Source organism: Ixodes scapularis, unplaced genomic scaffold (genome assembly GCF_016920785.2).
Source record: "Ixodes scapularis isolate PalLabHiFi unplaced genomic scaffold, ASM1692078v2 PGA_scaffold13__105_contigs__length_92229423, whole genome shotgun sequence".
In the NCBI taxonomy this organism is placed as follows: domain Eukaryota; kingdom Metazoa; phylum Arthropoda; class Arachnida; order Ixodida; family Ixodidae; genus Ixodes; species Ixodes scapularis.
The window spans coordinates 58,975,520-58,990,660 of NW_024609839.1; the positions used below are offsets into that span (position 1 = coordinate 58,975,520).

Genomic DNA, 15,141 nt, shown 5'->3' on the forward strand with positions numbered 1-15,141 from the left:
TGCGCCATCTGGAAGGAGACTATGACAATTGCTTTTCTTGTATTGCAAGTTACGGTAGTATTCGCGTCAAGGTTTCCGGTAGTCCTTTTATTCTGGGAAACTTAAAAGCATGACTACATTAGATCAATTTCACACTATTTGTTATATATTTGCCTAACGACCTCGACTTCACTACCTTCGCGAAACCTCCGCGGCAATCTCAGAACTACGATAACAACAGAAACTGGCGTCGTCGCATTTATTTCATGCTTTCCAGTATTTATGTGATGGAGCAGAGCTTCATTGAGGTCGTATACGAGGTCATGGAAATGGGTCTGATGTTTCTTCAATCTCGGAACTGCTCGATCACGTACGGGGCTGAAAGAGAATACAAATGCGTTAGTTCCAAGTCTAAACGCGTTCCAACTATGCAGAGAGATGAAACTTACTCGCTCGTATTAAAGCCACGAGCAGGGCGAACTTGAAGATTGTGTTCAGGGTCTCCGATCGTGCCCGCTGCTTTTCTTCGATGGGGTCGACACGCTCCGTTTTGGGCTGAGTGAGCTTCAACATTGCCGTAAGCGTTTATACTCAGGCGACTACCTGGAATAAGATCAGTGCCCGTCAGATCAGCTCGAGAACCCACGAAATTCACTCTGCACGTACACAACACCACTGAACCACGAACCACACGCAGACGTCCGCCGACCACGCACCACGCCAGCGGCCAACCACGCTCTTCGGAATCGGAAGTCCGGCGGTCCGGCTTGGCTTGGCCAGGCTCGGGCTAGGGCTCGGCTCTCCGGCTTGTTTGATGATGATGGTAGCTGAGCCGACGTTAGCGCCATTGGGTAGCGAGCGGGTGAGGTACGGACAGAGTACAGAGTTTTCGACTGAACGGCCCCGCAGCATGGAAAATCGTGTCGATACCTTACAGTGAAATGCGCTCATTTGACACTTACGCCACGGTTACATAGGTTTGCCCTCAAGCTGGACTTTTGAAACGTTTGGCGGAACAGCGAGTTTTCGTAACAGAATTGCGGCGTAACTTCGCGCTGCGTCTGTGTGCTGTGTCCATCACTCCGAGCGGCAGGCACGATGGGCCTTGTCGAAGATCTGAAGAGTCGGGGATGGTAGCGTTTCTTTCGTTCTTTCGTCGCTCGTTTATCAAGCTCAGTTCGTGTTCCTGAGATCCCTGCTTCTCTGTGACACCTTCGGTTAGCAAACAACTCTAAACGAACCGCGTAAAGCGAGCTCTCTAATGACACGATGTGCTTTTTGCGGTGACGGCGGCAGAGCGCTGAGAAAATTTTAAGCTTATAATTTGAGTGAATCCCGATGCATCGCAGTGTTTTGGACGCACGTTTAAAGTTCTCAGGTTCATAAGAGCGCTGCGCCGATTAAATTAAATTTTTCGTTCTCAGCAGTGTGTCACCGCATCGTGACACTGTTCAGATACAAATAAAACAGCGCAAATAGGAAAAGCAAGAAAGAACAAGTGCTGATTTCCGACTATCTTTATTTGGAATAGGACAGGCACGTAATACTCCTTCCTGCATTCGCAATGGACAGATTTAACTAATTTCAAATTATTGATTTCGTTGTATGGATATCACTGTTTTCAAATTTGGCTAGTTAGTTTTTCAACCCACCTGACCTACCTAAGCAGTAGCAGGGCAATGAAAGGGGAAATTGTCTGTTTTGGCGTGCACAGTTCCTTTTTTTCTGTAGGTTTCTGAGTGCTGAAGGCATCGAGGAGTGTACCGAAGGTTTGGAGAACCCCAAGGCCGAAGATGTCATACGGAAAGCGGTTAACGTGAGTTGCTTTTCCTTTTCCTTTTTTTTGCATTTCGTTCGGTTTCCCAACGATTGTTATACTTCTCTTTGCGTAAACTTACTTCTGCTGCAGTACGACCTGGTTGATATCGGAGAGGGTGGTCTCTCGGAAGACGTGACGAGGAACAAGGTGGAAACGGTGAGCTGACAAGACTTACTGCATTATTTAGGGCTTGTTCCCACTGCCAACGCAAACTCAACGTGTGGTCGTCGTAGCCATTTGAAAGGCTGGTTCACACCTTTGACTGTGACCAAGTGCGTTGTTATCTCTTGTAACCGCTTAACACAATGACGCACCGGTGCTATCTGTTGGGAAGACTGAACACTACTGACCTACATGCATATTTTTATGATTTTTTATACACCACTCTTCTGTGGTGCATGAAAAAATAAATAGGGACTATTTCTCATAAATGGTGCGTAGAAATTCTTGCAAATATTGCAAAACCATCACTCTAGTTGTGTGCAGATTAGAAGTGTTTCCAGGGCGAGCTGATAGATGGCGCCAGTGTGTTTAATAATAATAATAATAGTAATAATAATTATTTTTATATTATTATTATTATTGCACATAAAAATGGTTACAGGAGAGCACAACACATTCGGTCACAGTCAAATCTAACCGTGTGAACATGGTCTTTAAAAGGACACTAACCCCCCCCCCCCCCGCCCCGCCCCCCCAAATTAAAAAAGAAAGTATTTTGCCAGGCGTGGTGTTTAGAGGCTACACCATCAATATTTTGCTACAGCGTCGCATATATTTTTAATAAATTAAAATTACGCAAATGCTCGAAACTGAAACTGGACTAAGGAGGAAGAAGAGATATAGATAAGGAGAAAGTTACCAAAACTCACGTAGCTGTGCACCTTCTTTTTTTTTTTTTCAGTCAACATATTTGCAATTTTTTAGAAGCCACAAAAGCTGGGTATCTTATTTTTTGTCTATTTTTAGTATTGAGTGCTTGCCTTCGATCACCCATGACTTAGATTATATTTTGTGGTTGTGTCTAAACCATAGAAAACAGCACGTGACCACGAAGAAGAGAGTGAGCGCGACCCAAACTGGCCAGTTTTCGATCTATGGTTTTCGGGTGGAAAGAAAAGGAATTTCGAGCCGCAGTTTGTGTTCTGGGTAGTTCTGTTCTGGGTCATGTACAGATAAAAACCTTGACCACCATAAATGCCCTGTCAGTGTCCCTTTAAAACAGGGTGGAGAACAAAAATCGATGTAATTTAAATCATAATTTAAATTGTGATCTAAGTTGTAATCTAAATTGTAATTTAAATCGAAATTTAAATCCAACTCGAAAGGAAAGTCGAATAAAGTTTTTAATTAACTTAAAAAAAAAGATATCATGCGGTTTTTGTTCAAGTGTGGCAGAGATTACAACGATAAAAAGTTGTTAATTGAACTGCACTGTACATTTACAGGAATGTTTTCTCTCACATTGTTATCAGTGATAAGATGAATTGATCAATCAATCTGCCATGTCAAAAAATACGTATAGTTTTAAAGAGTCACCATTTCTTAGCTATAATGATTTGAATAAAAGTAATTGATCTAAATCAAATCAATCCGACTTAATTTTTTTCAATCCTGCTTTAAAGTCGCCACGACGACCACACATTCAGTTGGCTTTCGCGGGGCGAAGAAAAGCCTAGTTTTTACTCTTTTCTGTCTTGCGACTTTGAAGGCTTAGGCCCGCTTTAGAGGGGGCGGTTTCTCTGAGCACCAGGAACACGGTCCGCCCACATTCACACGTGGCAACTGAATCGCTACGATTTGCCATCACCATAATTAAACTTCAATTTTCTTATGCTATTTAGATGCACAGCTACTCGCTATAAACATGCTTTTATATCTTTAAATAGTGTAACCATCTCACCTTTCTGAAATGGTTTATTCCCAAAAATGATCCATTTCAAACTGGAACCGCCACAGGGGTGTTGCAAGTAAATATTGTGTTCCTGAGTGGCTGCTGCCACTTAAACGTATCCAAATTGTCCGAGTTGCCAGGATCCAGGGAAAACTGGGGAACGACTCGCCAGCAACACCGAAATTGCTGGCGAGTTGCCATCATCATTGCGAGCCTTTAGTTTCTATCATCACTGCCACAGGGGGCACCAAGTGAAAATATTGCGTCCCTGAGTGGCTGCTGCCGCTTCAAACATCTCAGAGTTTCCAGTTCAAGTCAGGATCTAGTCCGTGTTGCCGGGATCTAGGAAATCAAATGTTGGAGTTGCCAGGATCTAGAGAATCAAATATAGATTTGCCGGGATCTAGGGAATCAAATGTCCGAGTTGCCAGGATCTAGGATATCAAATATCAGTTGCCAGGATGTAGGGAATTGAATGTCCTAGTTGCCAGCCAGTCCGAGTTGCCAGGATCTCGGGAATCAAATGTCAGAGTTGCCAGAATCTAGAGAATCAAACGTCGATTTTCCAGGGTCTGGGAATCAAATGTTCGAGTTGCCAGGATCTAGGAAATCAAATGTCAGTTGCCAGGATCTAGGGAATCAAATGTCTGAGTTGCCAGGATCCAAGGATAATTAGGGAACAACTCGCCAGCAGCACCGAAATTGCTGGGAAAGTTGGCCCGTCTGAAGTGGTCCTTACGACTTGACTCTACTGCATCTTGTGTCGGCGCCTCATTGTTTCCAGATGACTGGGCCGGTCGTGGTTCAAATCCAGAAGGTGAGGAATGTAAGCGCTCCGAAGAGCAACCCGGAGGCGGACCACTCTCAGTGCCTTCTGAGGCTCCACCTCACTGACGGCACCTCGTACTGCAGCGCCATCCAGTGGGGGAAGTGGAGCAACATCAGGTGGGTTCAGACTGGGTTCTTTGAAGGGAAGCCGAAGCGGTTGTGTATTTAAGGAAAATCACTTAAATCGTCTTGATTTGGCCTCCAGGATCATGAATATCGAGATTTTTTTTCAATTTGATGCACAAAAGCTGCAGAAAATCATTTTTAAAGTACAGCTGAAGCCCCTCCTTCCCGGAGCGTTATGTCATAAAAGGAGTTTTCAAAATCTCCGCTCTCAATTCATCTTCAGCACCTGTCAAAGCTATGCATGCACACGTTTGGTATTTTCAAAAAGGTCAGAAGAAGACATCACGACTGGCGTGGGTTCAGGGGAATATACCCGGCAAGCTTGTAATTGCATGTGCTGCTCACACGAGCGACACGCGCTTGGCAGCTGAAAGATCTCAAATGACGTAACGATTCGTTGGAGGTTTTTCGTGTTTTCTCGCATTTAGTTACATCTTCGAAAAAAACGAACGTAACAATCTGATTCACGGGATAAAAGTCCTCTAAAATACACCTCTAACTGATTTTTTCAAAGAACCTCTTCAGCTTCCCTTTAGTGCCGTGAAATGGTTCTATTTCGCAAAATACTCCTCAGAACGAATCCTTGATGTTCAAAGTCTAAAATGCGCGCATTAATTTTTCTTTCACGCACTATGAGTCACAGAAAAATTTAGAAAAAATGAGCAGCGTTCTCCTCTCAACTTGGAATAAGCAGCCAAATGACATATATACCCAATGTTTGTCCTCGCCACGTGCTTTGCTTGGCAGTGTATGGGGCACCTGCTGTACTCCGGGTATTGTTAGAGGTTGGCTACTCCCATTACTGCAGCTTATGACTGAGCCTTAGTGCTCACTCAGTGCTGGTGCCACACATTGGCCATATTCAACTACGTCAGCCTGGGGTGTTCTTTGCAACCCTGTCAATGTTAGAATCAAAAGAGGTACTTCTCATCCTTGAAATTAGTGTGAGTAAGAAGCTTCCGGCTCAGTGGCATTGCATGCGAGTAAAATTGGGTCACACTTGTATATCAGTATGCTTGCGTTAAAGGGGCGGTGCAACAACTTGCGGACTTTGGCTAATTAATTGCGGGAATTGATCCCGGCCACATATAAAACGAAGGACCGAAAACTATACTTTCTGCTTGCCCTAGTTTTCATTAAAAAAAATAAAAGAAATTGGTATCTCCGGCACCCCTCAACTCAACATTGAAGCGGCACCAGCTTCGCCTGTGACGTCATTCGGAGTGGCGTTGGTTTCCGGTTGGGTTCTTCTGGCTTCCGTTTCCCCAGCGCTCGCCGGCTCGCCAGGCTCGCCGCTCTCCCGCTCTCCCGTCGATTCCCGACCAACATGGCGGCGCGGCGGGCAGTCGAAGTCAAAGTCGAGGTCGAGACACCAGGAACAATAACGATACCACGATACTACGGACCACGACCAACGCACTCCGTCGAGCGAGGGAAAGACAAAACGTCCGGGTTGCTCGTGTAGCCGCCGTAGGCGCCACGGGCGTCGACGGATGACGGCGACGGCAGGTTCTGTTGACTTGCGGTAGATGGCGCCACAAATAATTCATACCCTTTTAGCGGCAATATTAGGCTTTTGAAGCGTTTCTGCATGCCTAAACAACAAGATTTTTTAAACTTAACCTTAAATCAAGCTTACAATTGCCTAACACTATCACTTACAAAAACTACTCCGAATGACGTCACACCACAGGTTCCATTTGGGGCCACCATGTGGCCGCAGGTTGGGAAAAAAAGGGTTTTTTCTTTTGCGATTACGCAGCGAAATAAAGGTATTTCGGGGTATGGTGGTACTTTTTCTCTTACTTGTGCCGAAGTAAACAATATAAAAAATACAAGCTGCAGATTTGTTCAGTGTTAAAATCATTGCACCGCCCCTTTAAGTGTGCAACACCTAAACCTGGTCATTGTTTCATGGTCCTTTTAAAGGTGCATTTTTGAGTATACTCTTCTTTTGTGACATAAGTAAAAAAATATTTGTTGTGTGGAAGTTTAGACAGCAGAATGTTAGTGGGCATCAATGGGAGTCTCGCTCATGTCTCTGCTGTGGATGAGAAAGCTAGCCGGTGCAGTGCAACTTCTAGCTTGGGGTCTTTAGCGTGCATCAGGCAGCGCTGATACGGGACTGCTCGCCGGTACGATGCTCATCCAAATTGGAACGGTCAGGGGTAGGGGTCGAACCCAGGAATGACCCTAGGTTGTGTAGCAATGGGAGAGCATGGAAGAGATAAAATAAAAAGCCTGTGAGTTGTTTTTGTGTGCTAACAAAGTTTGCTACATAGCTCCTTGTCATTGTCTGAAGCAGCACTTAGCAGGCTTGTGTCCCGCATAGAGGTTGCAGGTTTGAAAAAGAGGATTCTTTGCAGTTCACGTGGAGCATGTTGCTTATATCAAGTAACCTTTAGAGATTTCAGGTTTATACCTTTGAATAATTTAAAAAAAAATTAGTGATGTCGAAACTGTCGTAGGATGTGTGGAGTTTTACTTTGTTCAGTATTTTCATGTATATACCGTAGTGCTAGTATGTTTGCTGCACTTTTTTGGTCTGTGCTGTGATGTTCCATCGGAAAGGCATGTTGCTGTTGGTGGTCAATATAAACAAACAAACAGATGTACCGACTTTTGTTTTCATCTTTACGTTGTGACTCGTTTATTGTTCCCGCGCGTTTCAGCCTGTCCACTCCGCCCGGGAGCAAGATTCTGCTCAAGAACGAGCCCATTCCAGTTGTGAACGGTTTTCTCCTACTGGCCGAACGGGACTTCAAGTTCCTCGGCGGCAACGTGTCCCACCTCATCGAGAAATGGGAGCTCGCCAAGGTGAGGCCTCTGAAAGGGCCACCGAGGTGCGCACGTCCTCGTAACGGCTGCCATACTCTGTTCAAACCTACTCCAACAAATATTTAAAGCTTGCGGGGAGCAAGTCGTCTGCTTCTTGCGCAGGGGTTGCGGTGACATGAAAGTGACGCCGAGCTCTGGTTGACTTTGATTGGAAGAATAGTGGGTGGACCTCAGTGCTAGTTGCCTCGAGGCCTACTCGCTGTTTGTTTTCAATCAACCAATAAGAGCGTGGCGTTCCGACGTCATCGCAACCCGTGTGCAAGAAGCAGACAAACTTGCGCTCCGAAAAGACCTTTTGCAAAAGATCCGCAAAGTCCTTACTCCCATGGCCTCTACCTTATGACACTGAATGGAGCGAGGGAGAAAGGAGGAGAGACAGTTTCTCGCGTGCCCTTGCCCGCTTGCCCGCATTTAATTTGTCGCGTACGTCGTCTGCTACAACCTGTTCCGTACATGCCATTCCTGGCATCTTTTTCGGCGCCACAGACGGCGTCACACTTTTCGCAACAGATCTATCTCTGATCATTTTCCCAGGGATGACTAGAATTTAGAAAACAAAATCTGGCAGTTTTGAAGTTCAGTTAATTTATAGTCATTTTTGCATCGAGGGGCACTCAAGGAAGCCTAGCAGCACTCTGAGTGTTGGTGATACTTTTGCCACATTGTCGCGAGACTTAACTTTTTGGCGGGCAGGATCACTGAAATGTGCATTATGAAATAGAAAATTTGATTGAAAATTCTATTCTCTCTTGTGAGTTGGGCACAGAAAGTGAGGAAACATTCATCGGTCCTGTGCTTTGTCAAGCAGGAAGGGCCCAAGCCACGCACTCGTACCTGGGCTTCCTATGGTGTTGTACGTAACCCACGAGATGCTAGTGTATCGTTGACAGTTCTTGGGTACGTCCGACATAGAGCGATGGATGTCAATAAAGCTCTTGTTGAAAATCTAAAGGACCTTTGAGTGCCAGTTGTTGCCCCCTTAGACATTTTTTAAAAATTCTTTTAGCTTTACCGTTACCCTCTTCAACATGCCCTTTGCTTGCTGCTTCCCATTTCCCAAGTATTCTGTGAACAACAAATAGCACCGCCAATTATTCAATTTCTCTATCGTATTGATGCGCGCTCAAATTGCCATTGACATTTTTTTTTCTATTGCCACCTAAATCCATTGGAACAGCATCACATAGATTCATGCAATTCTAGGGACTCTCTCCACCTTATGCTGGGAGTAAATGAATTGAATTGAGAACTATACTGTAGTCACCGACAAGCGCAGGGTGTGGCGGCTGATGGCGCAATTTCATTGGCCGCAGGGCGATAACCTGGTGATTGGGACTCGCCACACGTGCTATTCATAAGCCGTCAGTGACTACAAATGACGTCGGTGATTGAGCGAAACGTGCCTGTTAATTTGCTTCCCTGTACACTCCTTTTATGCCGGGAAACCAAAGAACCTGAGCCACCACAAACGGATTGTTGGCGAAGAGGGGGCCGCCCCTCCCTGGGTTCCGTTCGGACACAAGATCGACGCCGGAGGCCTCAAGAACATGAAAGGCAAGTGTTTTGCTTCAAGTGCCTGAGGCATTTTAGTCCCTCAGTTACCGTTCACGAGCGTCGCTCGTGTCGTCCATTACGCGCCAAGAAGCTCGACCATGACCCTAGCTTGTGTTTCAGTTTCGAATTTTCGTGCGGAAGGAACGTCAATTTTTGTTGTCTGGCATGGTAGGCATGAAAGTTAACAACCTGTGTATGTGTCATTTGCTGAACACTGCGGACGTCCATGCACCTCAGTTATAGGAAAGCTCATAGTTAATTTTCTATTGGACATTTAGCTTTATGGCATAACTTTGCGCAATGAAGCAACATTTACTGTACCTTTTGGGCCATAGTCTACGGAATATGCATGTTAAAACTACAAAGTTCTACCTTGTGCGGACCATCTACAAATGCAAGCTATACAAGGATTTTTTTTCTAGATTGTTCATTAAATAAGATGTGAAGAATTTTATGAAAAACAGAGTATGTTAATGTTGATTTATGTACGATACAAGCTTTTTTTGTGAACTAATACAGCAAGCACTTGTCAAGCTGTGCTGTGTTTGATAATTTTGACATTTGGATTAGTTGCTAAGTCAGAACTATGCACGGCATGCGGACTATCTAAGCTAAAACTTGTATTTTTGACCCCAAATTTGCCCCTGTGGACTATGCACCGGTTAAGGACTGGAGTCCTGAAAATATGGTACCTAGCCGAGATAAATTTGGAATTCATTGATAGCTGTGTAGTCTAGTTGCAGCTCCAGTGCATGTAAGAGGCAAACAGGGATGTGCAAAAGTGCTCAAGACCCAGCAGCAGATAGCACATACTCTTATTCAATTTGTCGTTCGTCAGATCGTAGATCGCGAGAAAGGCAACATTTGAAAGACCGATATCAGCATCCATATTGGAAGCAATAAATAAAACAAAAATTTAAAATGATGAACGTTCAGTTGAATTGTCGCATGTACAAAAGAAAGCACACCAAACGAAATTGTGCATTTCAATTATAAGCTGCTCATCAACCAGAATTAATTTGCCCACTAGTGGCATTCATTAACCTTCCTTCGACGGGGGTTAAGTTACCACTAAAGTATACTATTGGTGCCACTTAGTCACAGACTGCAACTCTGTAATCCGTTTACGGCGTGCAACCCTACGAAACGTGTTGTGGAATTGATTCCATTCCTGTCATAGTTTCTAACAAAAATTTAGCTTCTTAACATCTTTCGGTTTGGCATTTTAGTTCCAATCTCAGTCCCCGCTTTAAATACATAGTCTCGAGCAGTGAAACGACCGAAGCGACTTTTGAGTCTTCGATGCCTCATTCCTCCGAGCGTGTCCTCCCATTTTGATTTGACTTTTTGTGGCGATTGTCGGAAGACTGTACAAGTATATACCGAAATGGGTTTCAGAGTTTCGTTTCATGGCTGTTACATGCAGCAGGAGTGACCAGTTTTTGATGTAGAAATGGAAATTTTTCGTGTGCTGCACGTCGGTCGCGATGCTGCCAGCGTCATTTCGTGGGAATCAGATCGACTAAATAGTTACGCTTAGAGTATCGCACTCCGATTTTCTTGTTCGCGCATTCATGTTGGTACCGAGCGTAGAGCGAGCGCAGTGGGCGATTGTTAAGATCTGAAAATGAGTCTTCCTGAAGTTTAGATACCCTGTGAGGAAGCTCGGGAGGTATCGTTTTGCTCCGTCGCCAACCGTTTTAACATATTTGATGGACAAGTGGGCATTTCCTGCGATTTGTGATAAAGCTTTGTATAACTGGCAACAATGATTCTGAGCACCAGGATGGTGCTCAGAATTGCTCATTTGGCGACTCCTTCGCCGGGGGGAAAGAGGCGGGGTTAATGTTTTTAGTTTTTTTGCCCTATACCCCCATAAGGTCATCCTGGTGATACGGTATCCCACACCGCCTGGCGACAGTCATGAAATTTCAAAGGGGAAGCAGATTGGCTTAGAAAGGTAAAGGGAGGAGTCATACTTCTGGTTTTTAATTTCTAGGCTAGGTGGCGCAAGCTACCGTTGTTATGAAGGGTACAGCTGTTAGCATCCATCCATGGCTGAAGGGTCGTTACTTTGAAGCATAGCTTAGTGAATGGCTCTAGTGGGAGGAGAAAACAAAGGATTCGGATAGTCACGACATGTGTCGCCGACCGCAGGCAACTTCAAGTCCATGGACCTGTGCCAGAAGGACACCAAGCCCAACGAGTCGTTCGAGAAGCACCGGCAGCTGACCATCGCTGAGATCTCCCGCTCCAAGGAGGGGAAGGTCAAGGTCTTCGGAGGCGGCAAACAGGTGTGAACCTTGTCTATATTGCTATCTGTGTTTCCCCCCCCCCCCCCCCCGCCCCCTCCTCCCCACCCCCCCTCCCAAAAAAAACAACAGCATGCAATGGTATAGTTATTTTTTAAAAATGTTTCTACCATAAAGGTACTTATCGTGACATCTCAGTGAACAGCTGTCCGCATTACAATAGCCTGCTCCTAGTCTTTGCTTCATTTTTCGGTTGTTGGCTAAATGCTGAGAAACTGCAGATCTCTAAAAGAAATCGTGCCAGGATTTATTAGGAAACGGACTGTTCAAAGTTTTTCTTTCTCCCAGTTGTCGTCACCACTACCGACACCACTCCCGGACCTTCGGTTGCATTATCTATCCATGTCAGATGAGCCTGCTAGCGGTAATGGAAGCGTTGTACTTAGGCGGGCACCATGACTGTTGTGCAACAGCGGCAGGCGAGAATGCATTCTTTGGCTTGCAGGTTTTTCTGTATGTTTCATTTTTGATAGTAACAAAGGAAGAACCAGTTTGTGTGTAGCGCTAAACCGAGTAAAGCCTTTGGTAAAACGTTTTAGTACATCGAGCGGCTTCAGAGCCGAGCGTGTGCCAAAAGTTGAATTTGACTCGAGTTTGAAACCAACACACGCAGAGCTCACATCATACATTCTTTCTTCTAACTTCGTAGACACGTGGGCCTTCTCTCCGACACTGGGGCAGTGTCTTCAATTTCTTCTTTCTTTAACCACCAAAAGGTGGCTAAAAAAAGAACTATAACACAACTGCCGTGCACTCGGATGATGATTGCAATTGAAAATACCATAGCCACTAACACAATGAGAACGGCAGGGCATTGTTTTCTGAATGCTCATCCCCCAGCACCTGCACTCAAGGTGCACAAAAGGTTGAAGCATCGTGGGTAGCAAGCTTGCACTAGGGGCGGGACAACCAAAGATCTTCCTTGTCGTTCCCACCTCGCCAGTAACTATAAACTCAGTTTCGGAAAGGTTTTATCGCACTATGTGTCGCTGCGAGATTGCAAGTGTCCCCGGTGAAGCGTCTGCAATGACTGAATGCGGTTACTCTACAACGTTGGACGGGACGCCTTTGCAGCAGCCACAGGACGGGGACATTGCTCAGCTGGTGAGCATCGGCTACTCGGTAGAGGCGGCGGTGAGCGCGCTCAAGATGCACAACTGCGACATCGGAGCGGCGCTCCAGGCGCTCGAGATATCCGACAGGTTCGGCGCCAACAGGAGAGACAGGGCCAACAGGCCCGGTACGTATAGCGCTCATCTTGTACGCTCTTCGCTCGTTTCTAAATTTGTTTCGAAATCCTTGGTACACCAGTTTTAGTACCACATACCACGCTTTCCTGCCCATAGGTCGCATTTTGTTGTCTTTTTTTTCTAAATTTTCAATATTGCGTTTTATAGATAAAAAGCTGGATTGCTGGGCTAAGTGTGGTTGTTGAACGACACAATTAAAGGCGGCGCAAAAGGGCGGGACAAAAGTAGAGGGAGCACGCAGGACAGGTGCTGACTGACAACTAAATGTTTATTGGAAATTTCACACGTGCACAGTGTCTCGCACTCACATGATCATCGAATAACATGTCTGTGTGGGGTCATACCATAATGTTAGATCGGCACTAGGGAAGCCCGAACGTTAGCTCGTGTAAACCAGTGGCGTCACGCTTAAAGATGCAATAAGGGGGGAGAGAAAACGCGCATAAAATAAATGATTAATCGGCGTTGATGAATTGCTGCTGCCTGCTCGTAAAATGCACTGTTGCGGCACCGATACAGCAATATTTCTCCCACCTGATTACATCTCTATGTCTGACGCCACTGGTTTACACGAGCTATAGTTCAGGTTTAGCTGGTGTAGATTTTACTCCGTGGTACGACCCCACACTGATATGTGATTAGACAAATGCGTGCACGAGTGAGACACCGTGAGAATGTGGAATTTCCAATAAACATTTAATCGTCAGTCAGCGTCCGTTCTGCGTGCTCCTTCTACTTTTGTCCCGTCCTTTTGCACTTCATAAGACAGCTGCGCACATTTGCCACAGGGGTCGTATCTCTCGTTCGACTAGTCGGCAAGAACATCGAAACTCGCTCCCATTTGCGCACGTGTCGCGATCACAACACACACGTGCAGGCTTATCAATTTTACCGTGTGGCAGGGGCATTCCTCGGGCTTGCACCTGTGACTGTACACTTCTGATGCGGGTGCCGCGCATGCGAACGAAAGCCCGACGTCGAAGCGAGGGATGAACAAGCATTTCTTTGTCGTCTGTTTTTTCCGTTTCTTCCAGAGACGGGCAGGAAGAAACGGGAACCGAGGGAACGCGACTCCCAGGACGAGAAGTCAGCGGGCAGGCCTTCCGGACCCAGCACTCTCTTCGACTACCTGCAGAACCAGATCTCCCTCCCCAAAGGCAAGTCACCCTAAAGACGAACTCCGGGTCGTAAACTAGCACAGGGACGGAGTTCTCAGACATTCCAACCCCTATCTCCCTCCACGATCGGACGAAGAACCCTTCCCGGGTCAGGCATAGACGTAACGAAACAGTGCGGGAGCGTGTAGACCTTGTAAACAATAAGGCACATACTAGGGAGTGTTTAGCTCATGCGGTATAAGCCTCATTACAACTAGGGTGCATATTTTTTAATGTTTACTTATAAGAAAAATCGGCAGATGTTTTTTCTGTGTTTATTTGGTTTTTCAACACCGGTGTATTTTGGTAGAACAACAGGTGACGAAACTTAAAACGGTGATTATCAATAAAAAAAGTTCACTTGCAACGGAAAAATTGTGCGGGACGGACACATTTCTTGAGGCAGACTTGCAAATTTTATTTTTAGACCCAGTGTTGCCGTTGGGCGGTTGCAAAAGACAACGTAGTCAAAACGTAAGCCAAAGTAGCCGAAAGTAGTTGTTTTATTTATTTTTGTGCCAAATTTGTCGCAGCTATATTTCTAAGGAAGAAATGTCATAAAAAGTGGAAAACAGACAAGGCTCTGTAATATACCCTCAGACAGCGTGAATTCAGCTTTAATCGGGGCGAGGATATTCAACCAAGAGTGTTTTTCAGTTTTAACTGATTTTTTTATTTTTGACACCGGTGGACGTTTAGTATTGGTGTTTTTCGGTGAAAACCGGAAAACAGCCGAATTATAACAGACCTTGATAGCGATAAAGATTTTGGTCTGTCGTAAGAGGTGTTTGCAGAATGCAGATGCTCTCACTACACACTTTGACATGGATTACAGCCGGGTTCTGTTCTGACCAGTGAGACTGACGTGGTGATTCCATCTGTCCGCAATGCGGGTGGAGAGAAACATCCGCACTAACAGCACGAGCAAGGGTACAGAGCACGAGCTCTTAGCAGGTCATTCCAGTGCGTGAGCGCTGCATTGGCGCCTCCCATGTTTTCGGCCTGGCATGCATAGCATTTGTTTTGCTCCAAGTTAGTGTAAAACAAAGCGTAGTTCTGCTTTTCACCACATGAGCCGTGTCGATCAATTCTCGAGGCGAATAACGAAGACGAGCTAGCGTAATTTGAGTGAACGTTTATTGTTGTTTTTCTTTTAAAGGACACATGCAAAGGAAAAAAACATTTTTTTTTTAAACAGCTTAGATGGAAAAAGGATGTCATAAAACATTTTTACAACGAAGAAAAAAAAAATTTAGGGCTTTATTTACGGCGCTATACGAATTTGTAGTTGGTGCCGCGGGAGCCGCCGCTGGTCACGTGGTAGGCCCGCGCACCGCCGCCGCAAAGTTACGCTGCCGACGCACGCTGAGCGTTGTGCGAACGC

At 45.5% G+C, this 15,141-nt stretch overlaps 2 protein-coding genes across 2 annotated transcripts in view; one reads left to right on the forward strand and one right to left on the reverse strand.

Annotated features, from left to right (window-relative positions):
* Positions 1 to 119: 119 nt before the first annotated feature.
* On the reverse strand, positions 120 to 930 carry LOC121835447. The gene is made up of 4 exons (XM_042289648.1): positions 910 to 930; positions 646 to 766; positions 429 to 582; positions 120 to 357 (listed from the first exon to the last, which is right to left on the reverse strand). Exons 1-4 carry the CDS (start codon positions 928 to 930, stop codon positions 135 to 137), a joined length of 519 nt encoding a protein of 172 aa, XP_042145582.1. The 3' UTR covers positions 120 to 134.
* LOC8028494 (tudor domain-containing protein 3) overlaps positions 824 to 15,141 on the forward strand; it is a 96,526-nt gene continuing 82,208 nt past the window's right edge. The window contains exons 1-9 of the mRNA XM_029980404.4: positions 824 to 1,112; positions 1,711 to 1,795; positions 1,889 to 1,954; positions 4,477 to 4,637; positions 7,319 to 7,463; positions 8,936 to 9,038; positions 11,196 to 11,332; positions 12,425 to 12,590; positions 13,635 to 13,757. Coding sequence (XP_029836264.2) covers positions 1,078 to 1,112; positions 1,711 to 1,795; positions 1,889 to 1,954; positions 4,477 to 4,637; positions 7,319 to 7,463; positions 8,936 to 9,038; positions 11,196 to 11,332; positions 12,425 to 12,590; positions 13,635 to 13,757 — 1,021 coding nt within the window. The 5' untranslated portion in view covers positions 824 to 1,077. The remainder of the gene's footprint in view (positions 1,113 to 1,710; positions 1,796 to 1,888; positions 1,955 to 4,476; positions 4,638 to 7,318; positions 7,464 to 8,935; positions 9,039 to 11,195; positions 11,333 to 12,424; positions 12,591 to 13,634; positions 13,758 to 15,141) is intronic.

Bases quoted from the DNA above. Each gene is read 5' to 3' on its own strand.
- LOC121835447 (XM_042289648.1), bottom strand. From the start codon at position 930: ATGAGCGCATTTCACTGTAAG. The intron at 767-909 runs GTATCGACACGA...GCCGAGCCCTAG, and splicing joins TGAGCGCATTTCACTGTAAG to CCCGAGCCTGGCCAAGCCAA. The intron at 358-428 runs GTAAGTTTCATC...ATTCTCTTTCAG, and splicing joins CGTGGCTTTAATACGAGCGA to CCCCGTACGTGATCGAGCAG.